This window comes from Pan paniscus, chromosome 2 (assembly GCF_029289425.2).
Source record: "Pan paniscus chromosome 2, NHGRI_mPanPan1-v2.0_pri, whole genome shotgun sequence".
Lineage (NCBI taxonomy): Eukaryota > Metazoa > Chordata > Mammalia > Primates > Hominidae > Pan > Pan paniscus.
The window spans coordinates 8,903,989-8,931,149 of NC_085926.1; the positions used below are offsets into that span (position 1 = coordinate 8,903,989).

The window sequence follows — 27,161 nt, forward strand, 5'->3', positions numbered from 1 at the left end:
CAGCCAGGCTGCACAGCTCCCTGGTGTCTTCAATTCCCATTATCTTTCCTTCTGCCCCACCTCAAGCACTCACCTGAATGATAACCAAATCACTAAATGGACTGATACAAAATTTGGGAGGTTCAGAATTTTATCTAAAATGAAGTTTCAGGATTATCTGCTATATCTGCTGTTCCAATTCTAGTCACCACTGAAAAACACAGTTGATGCTAACACAATTAAAATACCAGACAGAACTGCTCATTCCTTTTTAAAGTAATGTGCTTATTACTATACCTGCTCAAAAACCACATTCCTAAAATTAAACATAGTTTCACAAATAGGATTTTACAAAAAGACACTTAGGTATAGCAGTCAGTGTTACTAAAATTATCACTCTCTGATCGCTTCCCTGTGGATAAAAGCAATTAATATTTTTGAAGTCTTAGTCATTTTAATATGCCTTGAGGATCAAAAATTCCTTTAATATTCTTTCAAGACATTTAAAAAATCCTCCAAAGGAGAAAATTAATTACTCATTCTGATATTTCTGGGGTCAGAGCATACACAAGCCTACACAACTGCAGCTTTAAAGTCTAGAACGAGGAACTTTTTCAGCTTGTCTACTATTTGGTCTTGAAACATTCTGGAAGACCACGCTTCAAGAAGCTGGATGAATGTAAGGTCTGGTACATGAACGTTACAGCTCCCCTATGGAAAGGCATTCAAATGGCCCTCTCTGATGTCCCTACTGGTCCAGGCTACAGTGGATATTAATATATAGATTACATGTGAGAAAGACTCACTGGCAAAGATTCAAAATCGAATCTTGAATTCGATGGAATTCCCAACCTTGGTCCAGGAAGATATTAATAGGCTTATTTAGAACACCTGCAATTTATTTTTCACACCTTTTAGTCAGCTTTTAGCCTTATTTTCAGGTCAAAGTTGCAGAAATGTAAGCTAATTCTGTGTGTGTGCATGCACACACACATGCACACCTTGGCCAAGCTGGTTTTTCTGTAATATCTCACTCTTGTCATTCTCTGACGGAAAGTAGCACAGCTTCTTCAGCAAAGTAAAACACTATCTTCGCATATTCCTTTTGTAGCGTCTTATTTCATTCTACTAGTAAAGAATTTACTACTGAAGCTGAAAAGTAAGATGTCAAATACCTATGGCAAATGTATGACTGGTAATGTTAGTTAGAGAAAAAACCCTCAGATTTCAGTGTCAGACAAAGTTAAGTTGAGGTCCCATTTCTGTTACTTACTGTGTAATTTTGGGCCAGTTACTTAACTCTCCTCTGTGTCAATATCCTCACATATAAAATCAGGATAATGATACATGTATTCCTTAGGGCTTTTTAAAAGCTTATTCAATATAACACATTAAATATTTAGCATAGAGCTTGGTACACAGTAAATGTTCAACAAATGTCAGTTCCATTTTCATAAAACAGATTTGGGTCTGAATTATCTGAATAATTGCCTCAGCACCATGCTCCAATTTGCCCGAGAAAACCTGATTATTGTGTGCTCTATTTTAATCTTTGATTTCCACTGTTTCTATGACACCAGGGTGTAAATTCATCAGAACCAGCATGGCAGGTACACAGGGTACTGCGGGGTAGGAAAAAACGCAAACATCTGCTATAAAAATCCTGAGGATTAAGGATTACCTACAAGTGGAATTTTTCTAGTATCTAGTAGTTACCCGCCCATATTTCTTCCCTTAATTGTGGCACTAATTTGAACGTGGTTGAGTATATCCAATTTAAAACAATAACTCTTCAAGGGTAGATCACTGGAGGATCAATGCAGGACGACATGCCTACCAGACAATGGTACTAAAATAAATTCTGTCAGCTACCATGAATCTTTCCTCAAACCCCTATTTTTAGTAATCTGTAAGATGAACAATAGTTTATATGCCAAATATTTTAGCAGTTGGCTAACGTATTAGAATAGTAAAGTTCCAGGTTCCAAAAAACTCATTCAATTATGACAATGACAAAAATTATCATGTTCTGAGCAACTACCTCTACAAGCCACAGTGATAATTACTTTGTACATATTAGCTTTTTAAAATTTTTTTTTTTTTTTGAGACAGGGTGTTGCTCTGTCACTCAGGCTGGAGTGCAGTGGTACAATCACAGCTACTGCAGCCTCAACCTCCTGTGCTAAAGGAATCCTCCCACCACACCTCCTGAGTAGTTACAGGTGCATACCACCACGTCTGGCTAATTTTTAAATATTTTGTAGAGATGGCATCTCCCTATGTTGCCCAGGCTAGTTTCAAACTCCTAGGCTCAAGTGATCCTCCGGCCTTGCTTGGCTTCTCAAAGTTCTGGGATTACAGGTGTGAGCCACCACATCCAGGCTTCACATTAGCTTTAATTCACAGAAGCACCCTAAGTTTTCTCCCCACTTGACAAAGGCTGAGAGAAATTAAAGTAAGTAGAAAAACAGGAATGGGAATGCAAAACTCATCTTGTTTTGCCACATTGTGCTGCTTCAATAGTGGTAGCAGAAAAATCAAATGCTACTGATTTTACCAGAGTTAAGAATACACTCTCCTGCCTACTTATCAATAAGGTTTTTGTCGCACAAACATCAACACAGTTCTGGAAAAAACAAGGCTAAGAGTTTCACTGCTCTCCACTAGAACTAAAGAAAGATAAAATGAAGAGAGCTTAAGAGAAAATAATAAAAATAACTTACTAATACATGCAAAATCCTTAACAAGAGATGAAACCAAGCAACAATAAGTTTATGTTCTATTTACAAAGCATTCACAATATATGATCATCTAATTTGCTTTGTAGACTCATCCAGGGAAGTTAGAGGGACAAACAAACAAAAAAAGCTATTATTCCATTTTTTCAATGAGGAAACTGAAACTCTGGGAGATTAAAATTCCACGTGCCAGGCACCTTTCCAGAGTCATAAAGCCAATGGCTCAGCTAACCTCCCACAATGAAACAAGGAAGACTGACTGCCAGGTACATGTATCTCAAGGAGTCATACACATTTCAAGGACTTGATGTCACAGTATCTTGGACAAAGATACATTCCCCTAAAACAAATGTTCCATTCATCCAAAAGATGGTCTGCCTCATGCACCACAACCAGTTTAAGCGCTTTTTTTTTTTTTTTTTTTTTTTTTGAGATGGAGTCTCGCTCTGTCGCCCAGGCTGGAGTGCAGTGGCGCGATATCGGCTCACAGCAACCTCCGCCTCCCAGGTTCAAGCAATTCTGCTGCCTCAGCCTCCCGAGTAGCTGGGATTACAGGCACATGCTACTGCGCCTGGCTAATTTTTATATTTTTAGTAAAGGCCAGGTTTCACCATGTGGCCAGGCTGGTCTTCCTGACTTCAGGTGATCCACCTGCCTTGGCCTCCCAAAGTGCTGGGATTACAGGTGTGAGCCACTGTGTCCGGCCGAAGCTCTTTCAAAAATGCAAAAGATACTGAAGAACTATTTCATGTTCTCACATTTTCTCTAGAAACTTCCAACAAAAAAAAACTCACCACCTGAAACAGAATGGACCATTTAGCTTTCAGGGTATTCTAAAGTTCATAAATATTCCCACAAAAAAGGCTATAATAAAATACACACAGTAATGAGGTTTAGTAGAAAAAGATTTTGTGGCAACATTACATTCATCGAATGTCACATTTAAGTTATAAAATGAAATATAATGTCAACTTTCCAACAGCAATTATGAAGATTTTAAAAAATAGAAAGGCATCATTGACTTACAGTAAGATACTTCACTTCCAACTTAGGATATTGTTCCACTAGTTTGATGTTTTTTCTCTCAATTTGACCAGAAACGTAAACGCTTACTTAGTAATTTTTCTAATAATTCCAATACCCTCTAAATTACAAAGTTTCATTAATATATTTGTCTTCCTTACTGTCTACACCACCAAACTTCATTAACCAATTTATGATGATGATTAACACTGATGAGATGATTTCCAAAACTTTATAAAGAGTAAGGTTTAAACAGTACTTGCTCTTTTCTTTTTTTGTTTGTTTGTTTAAAGTAGATTGATATATTTACATGGTTCAAAATCAAATGACACAAAAGATGTATACTGAGTTGGCCCACTTCCTCCTTTGTTCCCATCCAACCTGTTTTCTCGTCTCCAACATGCAATCACTTTCATTAGTTTGTTGTGTATTCTTCTAGTGTTTCTTTATGCAAAACCAAACAAATATAAGTATTCCTCCCCCTTTTAGAAAAGAGGTCACATGCTATACATGCTGTTCCGAACACTGGACTTTCCCATTATAAAGGAATCCTAGTTGAAATGCTGATTTTAAAATGTTTAGATCTAGTCCTAAAAAACAACCTGCAAAAATTCTCTCTTGCTATAGCCAAATCTGTTCCCTCTTTTCTGACCACCCCAACCCACACAGTTCCTGTACCCTCACATCTTTCACGTGCAGATCAAGTGAACTAACCCAAGCCCATCTGGGCATGCTGTCTTCTGGATCCTAAAACCCCCAGAACCAGAGTTTTCTGTCCAGGAGACATTCAGGACTCTTATTTTCAGAAGAACAAATTCTAAATCTGAAAAACTTGTATTTAATATGTACACTGATAATTTTTAACTTTAAAAACATGATAGATTCTACTCTGAAAAACAGCATTGGACTGAATCTGTCTTCCATTATCCTCTAAGGTTCTGGAGCTACATGAAAACAGTGGAGTGGGGAAACTCATAAACCTGTAACTTTAATATGTCACCTGTTCATTTAACTTTTAATCTGGCTTCAGTGCCTTCTGAGATTTGGAGAACAGCAAAAACAAGCAGAAGAAAGCATTATATCTGAATTCAGAAAACTGGCTTTACCATTCATTAGGATCATGAGATTAAGTCACTTAATTTCTTTTTCGACTGACTCAATCATTGCCTTACCTGCCCCAAAACAGGGGCGCTTCAAATGCTCTTGCTGTCCTTTCTACCACAGAAGCACCATGAGCCTATTTGTCCATGTATGTCCCACCTATTCAACTGTTCAACGGTGTATTCATATAATAAAAGCTAAGCTTCCTAATTGGTGTGTTCTCTCTCTCACCCAGGGGGTAGTTGTACACTAGGCATTAATCCCTAGCCCACAGTGAGACGCAGGGTGGCTGAAACCCATGGCAGCATCATCTCTTTATCCTGGCATGCCACAGAAATACTATCATTTGCTATGTGTGCTGAAGAAAAGGATTAGGAAACATTGTATTAAAGATATAAGAAAAAGAGAGAGAGAATACATTCCTTTTAAGTCAATCACTTTAAATTCTTATAAAAAGTAAAGTGCTGTATTTTTTTAAGGAAAAAAAAATAAGAACATTAGGTTAGTTCCAAATATTGGAGTTCTCATGGATGACTACAAAAATTCAAGTTCAAAAGAGAATTAAACATTTGTGCTTACATTTAACTTACAAACTTAAGAAACAAAAGATTATCCTGAGAGTCTAATGCAAAGGAAATTCTTTTTTTTAATTAGCAAAATATCCACTGCTACAACTAGACACTAAACCAAACTCTGAAGTTAAATGGGCAGGGAAACAAAATAAGGATGCTTCATTCTGTTTTTATTCTTTCAACTGTCAGCAGTATAAATGACTGATACAAATAAAAATCAAATAATAAAATATAGGGGGATAATAGAAATCGCTTACAACACTGAACCCCACAAGGAAAAATGAAGTGAAAGACAAGGAACATCCCCAAAATGAAAATTTCCTCTACCACGTAAGCTTCAATTTGATTACAAGCGTCCTTGATAACAGAATCTGAGGGGTTGAGTATGAAGCTGGTGACGAGACTGGCATGTCTTCAGCACAGCAAGGCCAAATCTATGTAATATACTCATTAACCCCACCCTGAGAACGCCCAGTTGGACCAGATAAATAAATACCACATATCTCTAGTATGATGCTACTAAAGGAATTTGGTCTTGACTGGTAGTCCCTTCTAAGTTTGAATCTTTTCCTGATTTCTATGGTATCAGTTACCAGAATCAAATGGGTGTCTCTCTTGACTAAGTTTCAGCGTCATTAAATAACACTGGCACTAAGCAATGATTCTGATAGGTAGGCATTTTAAATCAGTACAATTCATTCAGAGGGCAATGCCTACATATCAGAATAATAAAGATAAGTGGCCAGGTACGGTGGCTCATGCCTGTAATTCCAGCACTTTGGGAGGCCGAGGTGGGTGGATCACTTGAGGTCAGGAGTTTGAGACCAGCCTGGCCAACATGGTGAAACCCTGTCTCTACTAAATGTACAAAAAAAAAAATTAGCCAGGCGTGGTGGCACAGGCCTGTAATCCCAGCCACTTGGGAAGCTGAGGTAGGAGAAATGCTTGAACCTGGGAGGTGGAGGTTGCAGTGAGCCGAAATCGCACCACCGCACTCCAGGCTGGGCAACAGAGTGAGACTCCGTCTCAAAAAAATGAAAAAAAAAGTATTCAATAGAAACAAAGGAAGAGCTTTACCATAGCATCAGGTACATAAGTAGAACACTGGGAAAAATGTAGAGCTCTAACAGAAACTGAAGGGTCTGGTAAATTATAGTGCAGAGACATAACAGAATACTGTACTCATTAAAAAATAACAATTATAAACATAAGCTATTATGTTGGTGCAAAAGTAACTGTGGTTTCAATTACTTTTGTGCCAACCTATAGAAACGTAACATTTATGACATACCATTAAGTGAAAGACCCGAACAAAAAATGGTATGTGTGTGTGCATGCGTGTGTGTGTGTGTGTGTGTAAAATAAACCCTATATATTTTTAAAAATATCTTTTCAAAATGACTCATTACCAAACTTCTCATTTTTAAAGTTTCCCCATCTATTCTATTTACTCAGTTAAATTTTTCATTTCTTAACTCTCCTATGCACCATGTCTTTCTGATCATTTGTTTTCCAATATAGTTGTTTTTATCTCCTTTACTCATCGTCTTGACAAAAATTTCACTGTCTATCATGCTTTCTTTTCCAACGGTAGGAAAAGTATCTACATAAAGGCTATAGAGTAGAGACCAAACTCATCCTCTGATCCCTGCACTACCTTCCGAAATCCTGCCTTGTTATCACTGTGAAGAAGACCCAGCAGTAAAAGGGGACTGAAATGTAAGAGTGACACACCATGCCATGCCTCAAAGCTACATTCTAATTATTTCTGCCTATCTATCTACATGTGCATATGAAGTAGATATTTAAAATAATCAACTACTGCATGTTTCTTACCTATTGCATGAATCTGATTCTGATGAAGAAAGAACTTCTTGAATATCAACACAGCTAGAAGAATCCTCTTCTCTGTCAGGTTCCAATTCCTCTGGGGAGTCCAGCTTTGATTGAGAAAAGTGGTTTGTTACTGAGGTCATATTATCTTCCTGTCCTAGGAAAAAATAAATTTAAGAGTACCTTAAAATCTACAACTTCTGTATGCCTATTACTTCTGCAACACTTAATACTGCCATGTGCACTTAGTAAAGTTGAAGTATACATCACATAGATTCTAGAACTCTAGTGACAGCCAGAGAGCAAGAATTAACACTACAATGGTGCGATCTAATTATACTGTCCAGCCCATGTTTTTCCAAGATTAATTAGTTTAAAAATAAAATTTATTTTAAAACCAGAAGCAGGAAGAATCTTGTAATTCTAATGAGGCCTCTATTAACATATCACTAAGGAATTCTTGCGTATTTCATAGATCAGAGAACACTGACAAACCAACATAAGAAGTATAACCAAAAAAAGACTACAGATTCAACTAATAAGACAACCACAATATTTGCTACTATTATATGATAATGAATCTATCTGGACATTTTTCTAAACCTGTTAAATAGAATCTAATTATTCTCTATGGAAAAGGACAACTAATCAGACATAAGGAACATTTCCATTTGATCCAATACACATCACATTTCCATGCATTCTTTGTCATATTCTCAGATTTCAAGGTCTCTTATTGCAGATAAAAATAAAGACCCCAAAAAGCTGGAAGGATGCAGTGTTTACAAAAATGTGGCATATGGGTATGGCCAATTTTCTACAAATATGAGTGGAAGAACATCTGTGAAAGATTCTTTAGTGCCCAGGATTCTCCCACTCATCATGAACGCTGCTGGGATTTTCATCTGTGCTGTCCTTAACTTTCAGGAACTGAGGAGGTACTTCACATGCAAGCTACATGTGCTAATAATACTACAGAGCTCCTTTCATGTGTTTCCTCACAGAGAAACGGAGCTTTCACACATCACTCATCAAGCACTTGTAGAGGCAAGTGGTCTTCAACAAAGCACACTAAAAATACAATTGTCAAGGTTTGGTTATACAGAGAGAATTTATGGGGAAAGAACATAACAAATTCTTCAAAAAACCTTGCCAAGTTCATACAGTTAAATTTTTTTCAGAAATAGTTCTAAGTTTTTGTTACACTGGGAGAACAGCATACTTCACAAGAGTATAATTCCTAAAAATATGCTCCTAATGTCATCTGGCTGTCAATAAACTATCATTAGCAAAACAAAACAGCACCCTCTAACGTATATCTGGAAAAGGGAAAACGAATTTAGCCAGGATGACCATCCTGAACCTCTAGGAACTCCTCTTGTAAACAGATACCAGAATCACATTAAGAGGAGCCAATCCCCCAGTCAACTCGGTTCACCCAGGGACTATATTACTCAACTAGTGAGGCGCATGCAAGCAAGCTAGCAAACCAGGGAACAGGAATTCAACTTAAAACAATCTTTTATTTTTGCACATTGTCTGTATTCTTTTCTTACTTCTTCCACTCTTACATACACTTCTAGAAGATATATTCCCTCTTGGGAACAAACAGCATTCAATAATCTGTGGGCATAAAAAATAAGTTATCCTTCCTACCTGCCCTTAGATCTCAGAATGCAGGACTCCAAAATAGAGCCCCGAGAGTGAGGCTCAGACATCAGAGCTCCCCAGAGACACACAACAAAAACAAGCTAAGTTTTCACTTGACAGAATATGCAACTTGTTCACTTACATGAGCACTTCAATGTTCTAAAGAGCAACAATTATATTGGTTGTACGATGCTATACAAAATCCATCTTTTCAGTCAGTCTGTGTCTGTCTTCATCTCTCTCACATACCTTACCCTCTCAGACATCTCATTCATGCACAGCAATCTAAAAGCAGCAATCACCTTTGAACCCCAGAAAGAGTAATATTGATGTTCATAAATACATACAAGCCATCAATGACATTCAGGAGAGGTTCAGCTAATTAAAAAAACTTTTCTTAATGGGAAATATTCAGTCAGATTTTCTCAAGTGCTAAACTAGTTTCTAGAAATATCCTTTAACAATTGCATGAACAAGTTCGAGTTGTTCAATGACCATGAGTTACATACTGAGGCAGCACTTTATGCACAAATTGTTTATTAGTCACTAGGGAAATGCAAATCAAAACCACAATGACATACCACTTCACATCTACAATTTTTAAAAAATTTAAAAATCAGAAAATAACAAGCGTTGATGAGGATGTGAAGAAGTTGGAACCCTCATGCTTCGCTGGTGGGAATGTAAGATAATGCAGCCACGATGGAAAAGTTTAACAATTCCTCAAAAGGTTCTAAACATAGAACCAGCATATGAATCAGAAATCGCACTCTAAGCTGAAACTTAAATATCTGACCACCAATGCTCATAGCAGCATTATTTATAATAACCAAAAGGTGGAAATAACCATAGCAGATAAATGGATAAACAAAATATGACATATACATACTATGGAATACTGTTTAATCAAAAATTTTAAAATATTTTAAAATTTTAAAATATGCTACAACATTGAAGGACTCTGAAAACATTATGCTTAGAGAAAGAAGCCAACACACAAAGACAAATATTATACAATTCCATTTATATGAGGTACCTGGAATGGGCAAACTCATAGACACAGAAAGTGGAATTGTTATTACCAGGGCTATGAGGCAGAGGGGACGGAAGAGTTGCTATTTCATGAGTGCAAAGTTTGTGCTGGGAATGATGAAAATGTTTTGGATATAGACAGTGGTGATAGTTACACAATATTGTGAATGTACTTAATGCCAATGACTTGTACATTTATGAAGGGTTAAAAAGATAAACATTGTGTTATGTATATTTTACCACAATATAGAAAAACATAATAAGGAATTTTCTTGCGCACTTTCCCCCATTATGATTCTTTTTTGTTCACTGGTCCAAAGCCCAGGCAATAGAATTAAAATATTAATTTCAAATTTTAAAATGGATCAAAGTTAAGGAACGTGCTCTGTATTAGCCTACCAGGTATGTTAGCTTTAGACTGTTTGGCAGAACATTTCATCCAAAGTAAACACTAGTGTTCTATCACAAAAATAATTCACTCTCTTTACAGGATCTCCACCAATAAATTCTATACCTAGAAAACAGCCTGAAGCTTAAATAACAAAGAAATTTATGATTTATCATTAACTGAAAGGACGATAGACAAAAAGAGATTGTTTCTTCAGGACATTCTTCCAACCATCTTCCCCATAGTAATAAATCTAGTTTACAAACTGCTACATGAAGTTTGCCTAAAAATACTTTTTCTCATTTCAAAGAACTAGGAACTCCAAAGTAAATTTCTTTGGTTTAATTTTTTCATATTAAAAGTAAATAATGAAATTCGACATATGTCTGTTTTTAATTATAGTCTCTTACCCATGCATACAGAAGATAGCTTTTCTGTAGATTCATCTTCTTTTGTTATTGTTACTGTTTTTTGTGACATTCCAGCAATTTTCTTGTATCCTTTTCTAGCCTGATCCACCAGAAGCTGAAATTCACTCTTATGTTTTTTACCTGAAATTCAAAAGATCTTCTCAGTAAAGCTAGGACTATGAAAGTTAACCATCTACAACTGACAAACTGAATATCAAGAGGTGTACAAGGGATGGGCATGGTGGCTTATGCCTGTAATCCCAGCACTTCAGGAGCCTGAAGTGAATGGATCACTTGTCAGGAGTTCGAAACCAGCGTGGCCAACATGGTGAAACCCCATCTCTACTAAAAATACAAAAAAAATTAGCCGGGTGTGGTATCACACGCCTGTAATCCCAGCACTTTGGGAGGCCGAAGTAGGTGGACCATTTGTCAGGAGTTCGAGACCAGCCTGGCCAATATGGTGAAACCCTATCTCTACTAAAAGTACAAAAAAATTAGCCAGGTGTGGTATTGCGTGCCTATAATCCCAGCTACTTAGGAGGCTGAGGCACAAGAGTCACTTGAACCTGGGAGGCAGAGGTTTCAGTGACCCGAGATTGCACCACTGCACTCCAGCCTGGGCAACAGGGCGAGACTCTGTCTCAAAAAAAAAAAAACAAAAAACAAAAAACAGAGGTGTACAAGCTTGCTCAAGAACAGCATCCTTAGGAATCACTTGCAATAAATTTAAAAGCTGCCAAGCATAAGAATACAAAGGGCTGGAGTGTCATGGAACCTTCTTTTTATCTTCTCCCTTCCTCAAATACAAATATGGAAACATGATATTCCTAGTTAGCTACTCTAGGTTTCTTCCCAAACTCCATTCTCTAGAAAGGCTTTTACATAATCATAAGAGCATGAAAGATGCCCGCTTTCTTAAATATATACAAATGATACCATTCTAACTTCCAAGATACAAGAGTACTAAGAGTATTCACTGAATCTGAAAATTGAATCATAATAACAAAGGATGTCCGTCTACTCCAGCTCTCCTTTTTTTCTTCACATTTCCGGCCGGTTTCCCAGTAGAGCCCCTTTAAGATTCTAAGATCTCTCCCAACCAATTCTACCTTATCTTACGATACTATACTAACTCTAATCTTTATTTACTACCATTTTAACACCTTTGAATATAATTAACCCTGACCTCAAGATCATCATTATTAATGTACCAATTTGTTCAATAAAGAACAGCCAGTCATCATTACTGTATGGACTTTAGGGCATGTATTTGTGATTCTGAACCATGCAGCTGAGGTCACAGTTTACTTATCTAGCAACGTTAAATACTTAGGCCACAGTCCAAAGTAATGTCATAAATCCTGTAAAATTTTTAGGGAGAACCATACTACAAATGGTTAAAACAAAATTTTGACACTGTTTTCATACAAAAATCAACAATGTACTTTTTATCACTTGGTTTCTTCCATTTTCCTTAGCATAATACTAAGGCATAGGGAATTTACTGGGTGTAGGGAAAAAATTGTGCTTCAGTTGAACTATGGCATTGTCTAAATCTACTCTCCCAAGATTCCAGCCATTCACTGCCTTTGAGCTATGGTATAACTCTGTATGTTGTAGATAACTGAGAGCAATGGAAAATAATTCTTGTCTATAGATATGCAAAATCCTGTTGGGTGGAGGTTCAATTGACTTTCCTCCTCCAATGTGGAAGAAGCCAGTTTTTTGCCCATTATACATTCATTTCAACGTTCCTCATCTGTAAATGTGATGATTCTTTGGCTCCTTCTTTGATCACCTCATAATATCAGTCTTCTCTCTACTAATGAGTTTAAATCTTTAATAAAAACACACGTTCATTTTACATCCATATGAGAATGATGTTACTTGTTTTTGAAAATTATCTTTTAACACAAAAAGAGAAAACACTAAATTGTGACGCACAAGGAAGAAAATAGTTGGATTCCTATACATGAATATTGACAGGCACAGCAAAGACATTCAGGAAAGAATGCTCCTAATTACAATATTTTTATGTGTATGGTACATGTATGAAAACTTCTGGTGAAACTAATGTTGGGCTATAAAATGTATGGCATATTTTAAATAAAAGACCAATTAAAATGTCAGCAAAAGAAATATATGCTGGCCGTAAAGATCACTGGAAAAAACTAACTCTTTACAAACAAGTGAGATCCTATCTAGGATACAAGCTAGGTGATTTCTTTGAAGTCCTATTTCACTCTATGCACTTGAGGATAATTATCTTGTATTTCTCTGGCTGCTTGGAATCAATGGGCTAACACTACCACCATCATTACGTAGTTTCTATTAGGCGAGGGTGACACAGTACTGTGGGATCTACATAATTTAGTTAGACCAGGTCTAAGCTATTTTCCTACTAAGGCCACTCCACTGTACACATAAAGACTGGAGATTTAAGAATTAGTCAAGAAATTTGCTAAAGTAATCACATTAACAGTTAAGGAGACTTAATGACTTATTATCTTCTGAAGTAATAAAATCCCAGATTTAAATCTAATTACCCCACAGCTAGGCTGGAAACCAAAAGCAAATGGCAGCCACTACTCTGGCTTTAGCCAGAGAATTCCAATAACCCCTACTCAGAAAATGAAAAATGTCAACAGATCAAGACTAGTAACATTGTTCCCACTTACTTCTTCACTTCATTTTAGAAGATCTGCCATTTGGCAAGGAGTACTGCAGAGTTTAAAATCTCAGTTCTGGTGGGCATGTGTCCTGAATTTACCTCTTAAAAGTTTTAAGTGGCTCAGCTAGTCGTGGGAGTGTCCATGACTAAGTACACATTCAATCAACTCATTTTCTTCCAGATTTTGAATACTTGAATCATACCATCCTTTGTGCCTCTCCAAGTTTAAATGTAATCTTTTTTAGTACGAAGTCAAGCCCTTTACTCCCTGATCACTTTAACTACTCTTCTTTAGACCAGCCCTTACAGTCAGAGTGTCTCTGGGTCTGCCCAAGAACCCAGAACCCAGTGGTACAAAAGACTAATAACAGGCTCTCTCAAGAGTAGAAAAGACTCACACCCTTCTACAGTGATGCCACTGAGATACTACTTCTACTTTAAATTAAGAAATGAGTTTGGAGTCAGTGTTTTCCAAAGTAAAATCCCATATATTTCTTTCACCATCATATCACCTATGATAGCCAACCAGCTAAATGTGGATGAAGAATAGAGTTTAACAGTTATGGCTAATGCTCACTACAGGCTTATTCATCTAGCCCTGAACTGACTAGTGACACTTTAATTTCATGATCATAATTCTCAAATGGGCATTCAATACTGCTATAAAACTCTTGCACCTTTCTCTAGTAAAGTTTGCTCTACTATTCTCCAAAATATCTATCTCACACTTTCTTCTCTTCATTCAAATATTCGACACTCCCCATGTGGCCCCTCTTAGTTGGCCTCACACTGCTTTGAAAAATATAGAATCATTCTAACAGAAACTCTGTCATCTTCCAAGCACCAGTATACCTTGTCTGTGCACTTATGATCTATTTTCCTTGTTCTTACCATGAAACAACTGTCCTTGCTATAATTAAAGGCTAACCTCTAACTTATGCTCAGGATTCCATCATGAAGCTGTGAACAGACAGACTGTGCCTTTGAACCTAGAGTGTGAATTATGAAAATAACTCAGTAAATCCAGACCAGCATCTTTTTCTTAATGAAATAATAAAGAGAATAGAAAGTATCAGAATGCGTTAAAAATGGAAAAGGTAAATACCATTTTGTGAAGCTTTTGTTTCAGTCATGTGTATGTATACAGTTAGTAGTAATATAAAATTTATCTCTCACTGTGGGTTGTAGTCAAAAAGGTCAGAAAGCCACTGAGTTAAATATCTCCCAATTTAAATAACAAAGTTAAAAAAACAAGCAAACAAAACCCTCCCTTGACCCAACACCCCCCTCCAGCTATGACCCTATTTTTCTGCTCTCCTTAACACAGTAAAACCTCCCCCGAAAAGTTGTCTACCTTAACGGTCTCATTTCCTCACCTCCAATTTGGTCTCAATCAATTCTAAACACTTCCGACCTCTCTAATAAGGCTGGTCTTGTCAAGGTTTGCTGCTTCCAAGCTGTGAAACCCCTGTTCCCTTCTATCTCTGTGAAATGTAATGTCGTCTGTTCACAGCAACGTTTGGCCTAAGTCATGATTTGTTTTCTCTCTATCTCAGAGATCACAGTCCTGTGCTACCTGTTTCCCATTATCTGAAAAACCATTCAACATTCACCTGGTTTTCTAGATTTTTTTTTTTCATGGAGGAGAGTAAATATAGTCTCTGTTATTCCATCTGGGCTAATAGAAATCTCTATTTCTATTTTTTGGAGAGGGGGAAAGTTTTTTTTTTTAAATCAAAATATGTTATTTATGCTAACATGTAATGGGTTTATTGTTAATATTTTTGAAATTTCTTGGTTTTAATTTCTTCTTTGACCTATGGGTTATTTCGAAATGGATTATTTAATTTCCAAATATTTGGTGACTTTCCCAAGGGCTTTGTTACTGATTTCTAATTTAATTTCACTGTGGTCAGAGAACGTATTTTGCATGCCAAATGAATACTCAAGGTGAACTCTCCGCAGATCACTGGGTTTCTCCTTCCAGTACTGTGTCCTGCAAACTCTAACTCCTTTGGTTCCTCTGATCTCTCAGCTCTTTCTCCTTAACTTAGAGTCTCCAGGCTTTGCCTGGAATACCCACTTGCCCGTACTACAGCCAGGAAACTGTATTATAAGGCTCATCGCATTTTTTGCTTACCTCTCAAGGATCCCTGTCCTTTGGTGCCCAATGGCCAGTATCTTGAAAATTGCTATTTCATATGTTTTGTACATTCATTTTGCTTGTTTTAGGTAGGAGAGTAAATGAAGTTATTCCATGGCTGGAAACAGACACCCTCTAAGTTTTAATTGATAATGTGATACATATCAATAGATATGACCCACACAAACAAAGGCTCTTTGGTGTCCTTGAGATACAGAATGGCTGGGCTCCTGGCTAAACTCCACCCTTAACCTGGGACCTTGGCCCTAAGTGAAAACAGCTGACCCCATCTCACCACCCAAATATTGCCTTTTTGGTCTGCCATGCCCCTATCCTTTGCCCATAAAGACACTTCAGCTGGCAGAGCAACACAAGCGGCTGATGCAAGTGGTCAGGGATGCAAGCTGCTGAGCGTCAGGGATACAAGCAGCTGAGCATCAGAGACTACGGACAGATGCAGCTAACTTCAGATGGTGCAGCTTCAGGGAAAGATCACCTTCTTCCCGCATCATCCCCTTTCCAACTCCCATCTGCTGCCAGCCATCACCCAGTAAAATCCTCCACATACACTACCCACTAATCCGTTTGTGCAACGTCAATTTTCTAAGACGCTGGACAAGAACCCACATGCTGAAAGGGCAGGGGCTAGGACACTGCTACGGGGCCTGCACAGAGCCTGCTCCCACCAGAGAGGAGCATCTGGCTGGTTCCAGCATTCATTCCCTCTTGCAAGGAGTGGCCAGCAGTGCGCTGAGTGAAAGGATCTACTCCAGTTCCCACCCACAAAGTGGGTCAAGGTCCAGGGAACTATCCCATAATATGGCGGTTCGTCCAGGATATGACAAAGGGTAAGTTAAAATGTGGAATTGTTGGATCCGTCTCTTTTCCAAGACCCTGCCACCTCTCTCTTTCCTTTGGGTTAAAGGAATGTTGGTTCTGTTTCCCTTCATGGAGGTCTAGCTGATCTGAATTGAGGTAGACATAGAGTGATTAAAGGAACCCATTTCCAGAGAGCAAGAGGCTCTTCCCCCAGGCCCCCAACCCCCCACTATTCACTTTAAGCTTTTTTTTTCCTTTTCTAAGCGAGAGAGTTTTTTTCCTACCTCAGGACTCTGCTTATAATAGGGAAATGACAGAGGAGCCACCCCTGAGGTCATTAGGATGAGCCCTAATCCAATATGACTGATCTGTTTATAAAGGGGGGAAATTTGGACACAGAGACAACATAGAGGGAAGATGATGTCAAGAGACATAGGGAGAAGAAGGCCATCTATAGCCAAGAAGAGAGACCTAGAACAGATCCTTCCTGCATGGCCCTGAGAAGCTCGGGACACCTTGATCTTGGACTTCTAGCCTCCAGAACCCTGCTGACACCTTGATCTTGGACTTCTAGCTTCCAGAACCACAAGACAATAAATTTGTTATTTAAGCCATGCGGTCTGCATGCAGGATTTTGTTTTGGCAGCCCTAGCACACTAATAAAAACACATAATTAGAAATTAATTAGAAATAAGAAACTAATTGCACAATAAATAATGATTATGACCATTTTATCAAAAAGTTAAACTTTTCTTATACTCTTCCTTGCTTTACTTTTTCACTTATCACTTCCTAAAATACTAGAAAGATATAAACTCCAACAGAGTAGGTTTCTTGTCTGTCTTGTTCATTCCTATATCTCCAGCTCCGAGCACAGTGTCTGGCACGTGCTAAGTACTTGACAAACCTGTGATGGCTGAATGAATGGAATAGTACTATGAAAAAACACAAGATAATGTAAGTGCACATAGAAAGAAAATCTTACCTTGTCCGAGAGATCACAATGGGTTTCCCAGGGAAACTACAGTTGAGCTGGTTGAGAGTGGGGAGTATAGATAGGGGGGTCAGAGGCAATTAGAGAAAGAGATAGTTCCAGACAAAGAGAGAAGAGGGTAACAAATGCCCTAAAACAGTGAAGGACTTGGTAAAGTAGGTAAAAGATAACCAGAGTGATTGGAATACAAGGAGTAAGGGAAGGAGAAGAGGCAAGGCTAGAGATGTAGGCAGGTCCAGATACAGGAAATAACAGACTTTACAAACAGTAGCTTAAGAGAAATCGAAAGCCCACTGAAGAGTTCTTTACAATGGCAGGAGGGCAGCAAGGCAGAAATGGCATGATGTGAAGACTCAGCAGTTTTGGAAGACAGTTTTGGCTTCTGAGTATTAGGAAGGGGCAAGAGTAGATGGGGGATGACTAGAAAGCAAAGTGATACATAAGAAGTGTATGGACTCGGGGGATATTTAGAAGATAGAGACTGACAGAACTTGATGGTGAACTGAACATGGGCAGATCAAAAAAAAAAAGTAACAAATGAAAGATAAAGAATCAGAATGGCAAGCTAGTTATTAGCAACAGTGATGGAAAGTAGAAAACAGCAGAAGAATACCTTTGAAAATTTGGAGAAAAGTATCTTTTTAACCTGAAGTTCTACAAACAGCCAAATTATCAATCAATAATAAACGGGTTATTTCCTGTTATGTATGGAATGTTATATATCTCAAGAAATTCCTCTATAACGGGGTGTCCAATCTTTTGGCTTCCCTGGGCCACACTGGAAGAAGAATTGTCTTGGGCCACACATAAAATACACTAACACTAACAATAGCTGATGAGAGAAAAAAAATTATCATAATGTTTAATAAAGTTTACAAATTTGTTTTGGGCTGCATTCAAAGGCCATCCTAGGCCGCAGTTTAGACAAGCTTGCATACACCGTTTCTCAGGAAGTTTCCTGGCAAATGTATTCTACCAAAACAAGGCAAGAGAAGAGGGAGACCTGGAACTTGGAAGAAGTGAACCAACACAGGAAGGAGGAGAGCAGAATTCCCAGAAAGTTGGTGACAAGAAATTCCAGAAGAGCAGCCATGTATTAACAGAAGGCAAAAAGGACAAGCACAGTAGACTGGGACAGGACAACAGAGGCTAGGGGTGGCCCTAGGAGAGACGTTCTTGAGAAAATAATGAGTTATAATCAATGTGTGTAAATGTATTGGAAAGTGATTTACACTTCTGTTGGAAGGTTTACAGATATATTAGTACTAGGTAAATAGTTAAACAAACAAAAGAGAATTATTAGTTATAAGAAAAACAAGGCCGGGTGCAGTGGCTCACGCCTGTAATCCCAGCACTTTGGGAGGCTGAGGCGGGCGGATCACGAGGTCAGGAGATCGAGACCATCCTGGCTAACACGGTGAAACTCCGTCTCTACTAAAAATACAAAAAATTAGCCAGGCGTGGTGGCAGGCACCTGTACTCAGGAGGCGCCAGCTACTCAGGAGGCTGAGGCAGGAGAATGGCGTGAACCCAGGAGGCAGAGCTTGCAGTGAGCCAAGATAGCGCCACTGCACTCCTGGACAGAGTGAGGCTCCATCTCAAAAAAAAAAAAAAAAAAAAAAAAAACAGAATGTTTTGATGAAAGGAATTACAACCATCTTATGCAAATTGTCTGGCTTGAGCCATAAACAATGTATCTAACTAAATACTGAGCTTACAAAAACTTATGACATAATATTTAAAGGATGGAAGGGAAGCAAAGGTAGGGCTCAGGATATATAAATGAGCTAAATCTCCATCTTTCATATTAGCACATCAATAGTTAATGTGAAATTGAAAAACTTCAAGAAGTAGCAGAAAAAATACTTTTTTATAAATTGTAAGGTAATTACCAAAAGTAGCACCAAATGGCTTGATAGTTGTTACCTCTAGGGAATGGGAATAGAGGCAGGTTGTTGGAGGATGCAAGAGACTGCTCTTTTATATGATAAGCCTCATAAAAAGTAAATGATTTTTTAAAAACTACATGTAAAACATTAATAAAATGTTTAAAGATGAAGATATATCAATAGTATAGTTAGAACCTGACACTAAATCAAAATGTATGAATAAACTAAAAGGCTAAGCATCTAAGCTTTGTGAAGCACTTGACTTTTGAGGTTTATTTTAAGGCTAAATAAATTAATTTAATACCACCTATTTAGTAAAGTTACACTTTTTAGATATCTAAATGGTGGGCAATGAAGATTTACTTGACTGAATATAGTCCAGATTTTTCTTAATATGGGAGAATTATTAGATACCACCCTTTCAGTTATTTAAATTACTTTCTCCCAATGCAAGTTTTCTGGTTTCCTTATTTTCACAGGCCTCAGTGATCCTTATTTTTCCAGGCCAATTCACTGATCATTTGATATTCTCTTTTGTTCTCCTTTCTAAAGAAAAATCACTCTGACATCCTACAAGTTGATCAAAGAGGTTCACATCATACTTATCTGTCTAGCAACAGAATAATGGTGACTTTTGTTGTTCAGTCCATAATCCAAGACTCCTCTAGGGTCCTTTTCCTACTCTAGCAAGGCACAGGCAATCACACCTACATCCAGCGCAGCTGTGCTTCATCCTCCCTCCCACAATACATCACTACAGAACCTGGCCCTTCAGAGTTTAAGAAATGAAGAGAGAAAAAAATTATCTTACCTCAATTAAAACATACCATGCCTGGGAATACTGATTCAATGAACATCTATTAACTATCTACTGTTCGTCAGGCACTTAAATTTAAACTAAAATCCAACCACCACACAAAGAACAACAGCTATCTGACAAAACAGTAACGTGTTAGCCCTGGGAAAGATATACACGAAGACCATTTAAGGAAAAGGAAGTGATAAAGTTGGGAGGTTGCTAACAAGCAATAAAATGAAAACTATTTTTGGCACAAATTTGCAAGCTATAGAAGCACTGAAATCCTATACAGAAGTATTGTTACTGAGTGGCCTGAGGACAGGATAGAGTCCCGAATGTTTCCATTTTAATCCCAGCTTCTTTTCACAGAAATGCTTTGAGAGCAGCTAATTAATATTTGCAAAGTGCTTAGTGATAAGCTCAAAGTAGAATGCTAGTCATAAAAACCAAAAAGCAGTCATATAAAATACAACAAAAGTCACTAAGTAAACACCCAATTAAAATTCAATCTCTTAAGTAATGTTAACAAAAGTTTGAATTGAACCTTAATATAAAACATTATTCTGAAAAATTACTTAAGATGAAAAACAGCAACTGAAGCTCTTTACAAATTAATAAAGTCGTGCAACTTACGGTATTTACTGTGGATTTCATCTATTTCCTTTTCTGTTTGGTCCTTTGTAAAAACCATTACCTAAAATAATCAAAAAAAGATCTTAATAAAAATCTCCCCAAAATGACAAAAAGGGAAATATTACAAACCTTCAAATCTCAAATGTGAGTGTTTAAAATAGAGGAAAATGATCTCTCATCTGTTTTATATAGACCTAGGAAGAATCACTCCTATGTACTTCCCTTAAATACCAGAAATGGTATACATTTTACTCATTATTTTTTCTCATCAGTAGAAAATGCAACATGATTCAATTATATATTAACAAAATAATAAATTTTCTATTTTCAATATTTAATATTCCACATTCATTAATACAACAGGCAATATTTGAAACCAGAAGACTAACGACACTTAGCTGACTATCAGTAAGGCTGATCTTCTTGTCTGCCTTCTCTCCTTTCCAATCTAACTTCTCCAGGTCATTATAGAAAAGTAGTATGTATAGAAAATGCAATAATACAAAACACAGTAAGTTAAACCTCTAGGTCCACTTTTTAAACCTCAGACTTAAAAGATCAGAAATCTGCTTCCATGATTCACTGCAGTTCCCATCTTACAGTTAGCACACAGGTAATAATAGGGTCAATGTAAATCCCATTTTTTTCCTACTTATTTGGTTACAAACTTACTTTCTTAAGGTAACCATTGCTTTCTCCTTACAAACACACTACAAATGGCCTAGAAAAAAAAAGTCTACTTGGAAGAGACCAAAACACTTCCTCCAGTGTCACAGGACACAATGACTATTTTCTTCACTGGTATCCTGTCTTCAAGTTTGGGGCATCAAGCTAGTGGAAGGCAACAGTGAAGAATTTTAGGTCTCTGATTCTCTCCAAAGCTCAAGAGAATATTCCATCCTCAAATTACTTAATTTATCCTCTTATAATTACTTAACATTTCCATAAGTATAATCATAGAATTGCAGAATGCCATAGCTAAAAAGGGATCATAGAGGTCCCTAGCAGTAGCTTAGAGGTCCTTAGAGGTAGCTTATCAAACACAACCAGCAGAGAAAGGACCAGTATCAAAGCTGCCTGATGCACAGGCACAGGCATTTTCTATAGAACTCTAGCTCATGAACAAACTCTACTTTGGATTGCATTTTGTGCTAGAAGACTGCTAAGTACAATCAAATATTGTCCTAAAATGAGTTGCAAGTAAATCATAATACACTAAGTGGAAATGTGTTAGTAAATGAACAAATTTAATAATGGCTTGCTTTAATTTTTGTAGGGTATTAAACTTTCTTCATTTCTATCCATATACTGAAATAGCCCATTAACATACACTTTCATTGAGTTTACTAGCTTCAAGACGCATCCTAGTCTTCTCCATATTTTCGATTTCTTGAACTATTTCAGCAGCTGTTAAAATAAGAAAATAACCACTAGGTTAATTACATGTTTTTTTTAATCACTGTACAATAATTATGTAAGTTGTTAACATTAGAAGAAGATGGGTGATGGGTATATGTGAACTCCCTGATCTATTTTTACAATTTTTCTGTGAATCAATTACCATTTCAAAACAAAAGGTTAAAAAAATAACACGGAGTTAAAACACTGAACTCTTACACATGCACATGCTGTTCAACACAAGAGTCAAGTCAAGTCATTTTGCTTTCTCCTTTGAATATACAGGTCTAAACAGAAGTCTCAATGAAATATGAAAATTAATTTTTTAGTGTGAGTTCAATTATTAGGGGATGTCTGCTCAAATTCCAATGTACTTAATGCAGTACAACAGGCTACTGTTCAAGGAGAGAAAAAGGTCTACAAATACCAGGAAAAATGTCCTTGCCTCCAGAACCTTTGTCTGTAGGTATGTTACCAATCCAATTACATACATAAAAGAGACCTGGAATACACCCTGTCAAACATTAAATGCCTTTGAATGCAAACAGCACAGAATTTGCAAATGCTATCTTTCTGCATCCAAAGTCAATACATTAAAACTGAAATGCATATGGTAGGAAATAAAAATCTACAATCCCTAACCCTCATTTATACTTAAAAATTATAGCTGGAATTTGCTTCAAAATAATCCATGGAAGAAAAAGGGGTGTAAATGGTAGATAAAACAACATTAAGACGGTGTGATAATTGTTTAAGCTGGGTAGTAGGCATACGGGGAAATCAGTAAACTCTTTTCTCTATTTCTGTATATGTTTGAAATAATCCCCATTAAAGTTTTATTTTTTTTAAACCACAGACCTTATGAGGATCATTTAAGAATGCAACTGTCTCAATACAAAGTTTATGTTTTCTGAGCACTGAGAGGTAACTTTTGCCTCCTTGATATTGTAAAATCAGTAGAAACAATGTAAACAATCTCTCTGTGAACATGACCAGCTAGTGGTTCTCTCCTTTCCAAACTGAGTCATGGAATAACATGAAAAACACAGGGACCATTTGCATTCTATCCAATCCATTAATACAAGCATCACTAAAGATAGAGAACATCTGGCATGTCCTCTTCTAAGATATTAAGAAAACTAGGCCAGGCGCAGTGGCTCACGCCTGTAATCCCAGCACTTTGAGAGACCGAAGCAGGTGGATCACGAGGTCAGGAGATCGAGACCATCCTGGCTAACACGGTGAAACCCCGTCTCCACTAAAAATAAAAAAATTTAAAAAAAAATTAGCCGGGCATGGTGGTGGGCGCCTATAGTCCCAGCTACCTGGGAGGCTGAGGCAGGAGAATGGTGTGAACCCAGGAGCGGAGCTTGCAGTGAACTGAGATGGCACCACCGCACTCCAGGCCGGCGACAAAGCGAGACTCCGTCTCAAAAAAAAAAAAGAAAACTATATTAGGATTGGGTAGAATTTCGTGGCTTAAATCTTCTTCAGGGAGATTTCTGATTCTGTTTAGGTTGTAGAGAGCTATAAATAATGTCACTCTCACCCTAATGATGAGAAAAAGCTGGATAACTTATAAAACTATAATTTTTCTTGAATCCATCAGAGCTAAAGTAAGAGGGCAATCAACTAGCCTGAAACCTAAACAAAGATGAGTGCCTTAGAAGAGAGAGGGATCATGAGCACTGGTTGACATAGGACAGTACACCGGAGAAAAATTGGTACCACCCTATCTCTGGGTAAGATCTCAGCTAAACTTTTTGATGAACTGCAAAAGACCAAGGGTGAGCTACCATGAAAATATAAAAATCCTGGGTGGCTTGGACACAGCGGGCATCACATCCATTTGCAGGCTATTTTCCTTTTTTTTTTTTTTTTGAGACAGAGTCTCGCTCTGTCACCCAGGATGGAGTGCAGTGGCGCGATCTCAGCTCACTGCAAGCTCTGCCTTCCGAGTTCACGCCATTCTCCTGCCTCAGCCTCCCGAGTAGCTGGGACTACCCACGCTCAGCTAATTTTTTGTATTTTTAGTAGAGACAGGGTTTCACCATGTTAGCCAGGATGGTCGCAATCTCCTGACCTCGTGATCCACCCGCCTCGGCCTCCCAAAGTGCTGGGATTACAGGCGTGAGCCACTGCACCTGGCCTTGCAGGCTATTTTCTACAGACCTCAGTGGGCACTCACAAGAGTCCTCAGTCTCTCTGTAGCTCACTGGGGAAGGGCAGGAAATTAGAAAAGATCTTCCTCCAGATCCAATCCTGGCAAAAGAGAACCACCCCCACTGCAGGATGGACATGAAGCCCCAATCATATCTTTATCCCTGAAGAAAAAAAGCATTAAGCCACTGACGAAAGGTCAGCAAAAATGTTATCCCCAGAGCATCGGTTGCTGAGGGAAGTAAATAAAAACAAACAAAAAACCCCCTCTACCCTTCAGGAGGATCAGGAAACCATTCTGGGCCCTGACCCATAGAGGACCCCTGCCCCTGGCAGTGAGAGAGGGGCAGGATCGCTGAAAAAGCCCCACCTCTGAGATGCAGGATTGAAAGACCTGCCTAAGACTGAAGCTAAATCAGAGTAACAGAGAACCCTCCTTTTCTACCTGCCACAAACCTAGCATGATCTAAGTGATACGTAACAGCAATCTACTTCTAGGAGAGAAATGAACATGGAGAGAGACCCTCTCTGAGGCACAGGCTCATAGGGAAAACCTAAGCTGTGAGTGATATATAGGTACATTTTTAAAAAAAGTCTGGCACCTCAGACTCTTACCTACACTGTCTGGCTTTCAATCAAAACTTAAACATGAAAAAGCAGCAAATTATGATTAAGATGACAAAGGATCTAGTAGAAAAGATGAACAACATACATGAACAGATGGGGCATTTCTGTAGAAATTACTTCAATGGAAATACTTTTTTTTAGAAAGAATAAAATAGAAATGTTAGATATATAGATATAGACACATAAAACCAACACAGTAACAGATAACTTGACTCAGCTAAGGAAAGAATCAGTGAACCTAAAATTGGATTGGTATTATCCAATCTGAAACACAGAGAGAGAAAAAAAGGAAAAAGAAAAAAAATTGTAACAGAACAGAGCCTCTAAGAGCTACGGGACAATATCAAGAAATATACACAAAATAGAAATCACACAAGAAGAAAAAAGGGAGGAGAAGAAATCGTTGAAGAACTAATGTCTAGAATTTGCCAAATATAAGAAAGACACCAAACCACAAATGCAAGAATCTCAAAGATCAAGCAACACAGATATAAAAACAAACCCAAAATGACAACAACATGCATATAGACACAAAGAGAAAATCATGTGGCCATCAGAGGAAAAATATACATTATATAAAGAAAAATCAAGAATTACATTACACTTCTCATCAGAAATTATTCAAGCCAGATAACAATAGAGTGACGTCTTTAAAGCATTAGAAAAAAGCCTGCCAATCCAGAATTCTAATAAAAATATCTTTCAAAAGTGAAAGACAAAAACTTTCTGAGGAAATCATAAGCTGAGAGAAAGTATTATTAGCAGCCCTCCATTACAAAAAGTATTAAAACAAGTTCTTCAAGTAGAAGAACCAGAGAGAAACTTACCTAAGAAGAAATGAAAACTGGTGAAAATGGTAAACATGAAGATAAGTATAAAATGTACTTTTTTCTCATTTTTAACTACTCTAAAAGATAACTGTTTAATGGACAAATAATAGCAACGCAATGGTTTAACAGTATATGTAAAAGGAATTCATGACAATAACAGCACAAAGAATTAGGAATTGGGAGTATGCTGTTAGAAGTTTCTTACAAGTGAGGCTGTACAATTACTTGACTGTAACTAATGAAAGACGTACACTGCAAACCCTAGAGAGAACACTAAAATTTTTTGAAAAAGAGGTAAAGTAATAAAACAATAATAGAAATAAAATATAATAATAAAAAATGCTCAATCCAAGACAGCAAAAAAAGATAACAAAAAGGAGACGGAACAAAGGAAAAAACAGCAAGATATTAAATTCAAAGCCAACTGCACCAGTATTTACATTAAAGAAAGAGTTTTAAAACACCAATTAAGAGATAGAGGATGTCAGATTGGATAAAAAAGCAAGACCAAACTATATACTATCAAAACTAACCCATTTTAAATAAAAAGATAGGTTAAAAATAAAAGTATGGAAAGAGATGTCTCATGTAAACAGTCATGAAAAGAAACCTGGAGGAGCTTTATTAATATGAGGCACAATAGACTCCAGAACAATGAATGTCATCAGGGATAAAGAGTGAAATTAGGGGCCGGGCACAGTGGCTGATGCCTGTAATCCCAGCACTTTGGGAGGCCGAGGCGAGTGGATCACCTGAGGTCAGGAGTTCGAGACCAGCCTGACCAACATGGTGAAATCCCGTCCCTACTAAAAATACAAAAATTAGCAGGGCGTGGTGGCTCATGCCTGTAGTCCCAGCTACTTGGGAGGCTGAGGCAGGAGAATCGCTTGAATCCAGGAGGAGGAGGTTGTAGTGAGCTGAGATGGTGCCATTGCACTCCAGCCTGGGCAACAAGAGTGAAACTCCATCTCAAAAAAAAAAAAGGGAAATTATATCGTGATAAAAGGGTCAATTTACCAAGAAGACATAATCTTAAATGTGTTTGCCCCTAAAACAGAAATTTAAAATACATTAAAAAGTATTTCTTCTTCCAAACAAGATGGATTAGACTCATTTCTCTGCTAAGTACGACTAAAGACCCTGATACATAACAGACAACTATAAGAGAACTCTGGAAAGTAGAAAGAGGAAGATGGACTGGCTAAGATCTCAGCATGTGAGGAATGACACTGTGTGTCACCCTGGGGTGTCTTTGTATTCTGTATCTTATAGACTAGGCTCTGGAGAAGTCCAGAGCCATCAAGAGAAACAGACCAAAAAGCCTCATGAAAAATCTACTCTTTCTAAGCAAAGGACTGAAAAAGAGGGCACCCAGAAACCTTGATAATACTTGACCTACCCAAGCAAAACACTGCTGATGCTCCCTGCCCTGTGCAGTATTGTCAGAGAGCAAGTGGGGAGCATGGACT

The 27,161-nt window shown here is 37.6% G+C and overlaps 1 protein-coding gene across 2 annotated transcripts in view; it reads right to left on the reverse strand.

The window, feature by feature from the left end:
- RAD18 (RAD18 E3 ubiquitin protein ligase) overlaps positions 1-27,161 on the reverse strand; it is an 85,996-nt gene that overhangs the window by 12,518 nt on the left and 46,317 nt on the right. For both annotated transcript variants that reach the window (XM_008966829.4, XM_055110896.1), the window contains 4 exons: positions 22,008-22,084; positions 20,678-20,738; positions 10,727-10,867; positions 7,250-7,403 (listed from right to left, as the gene is read on the reverse strand). In XM_008966829.4, coding sequence (XP_008965077.1) covers positions 7,250-7,403; positions 10,727-10,867; positions 20,678-20,738; positions 22,008-22,084 — 433 coding nt within the window. The remainder of the gene's footprint in view (positions 1-7,249; positions 7,404-10,726; positions 10,868-20,677; positions 20,739-22,007; positions 22,085-27,161) is intronic.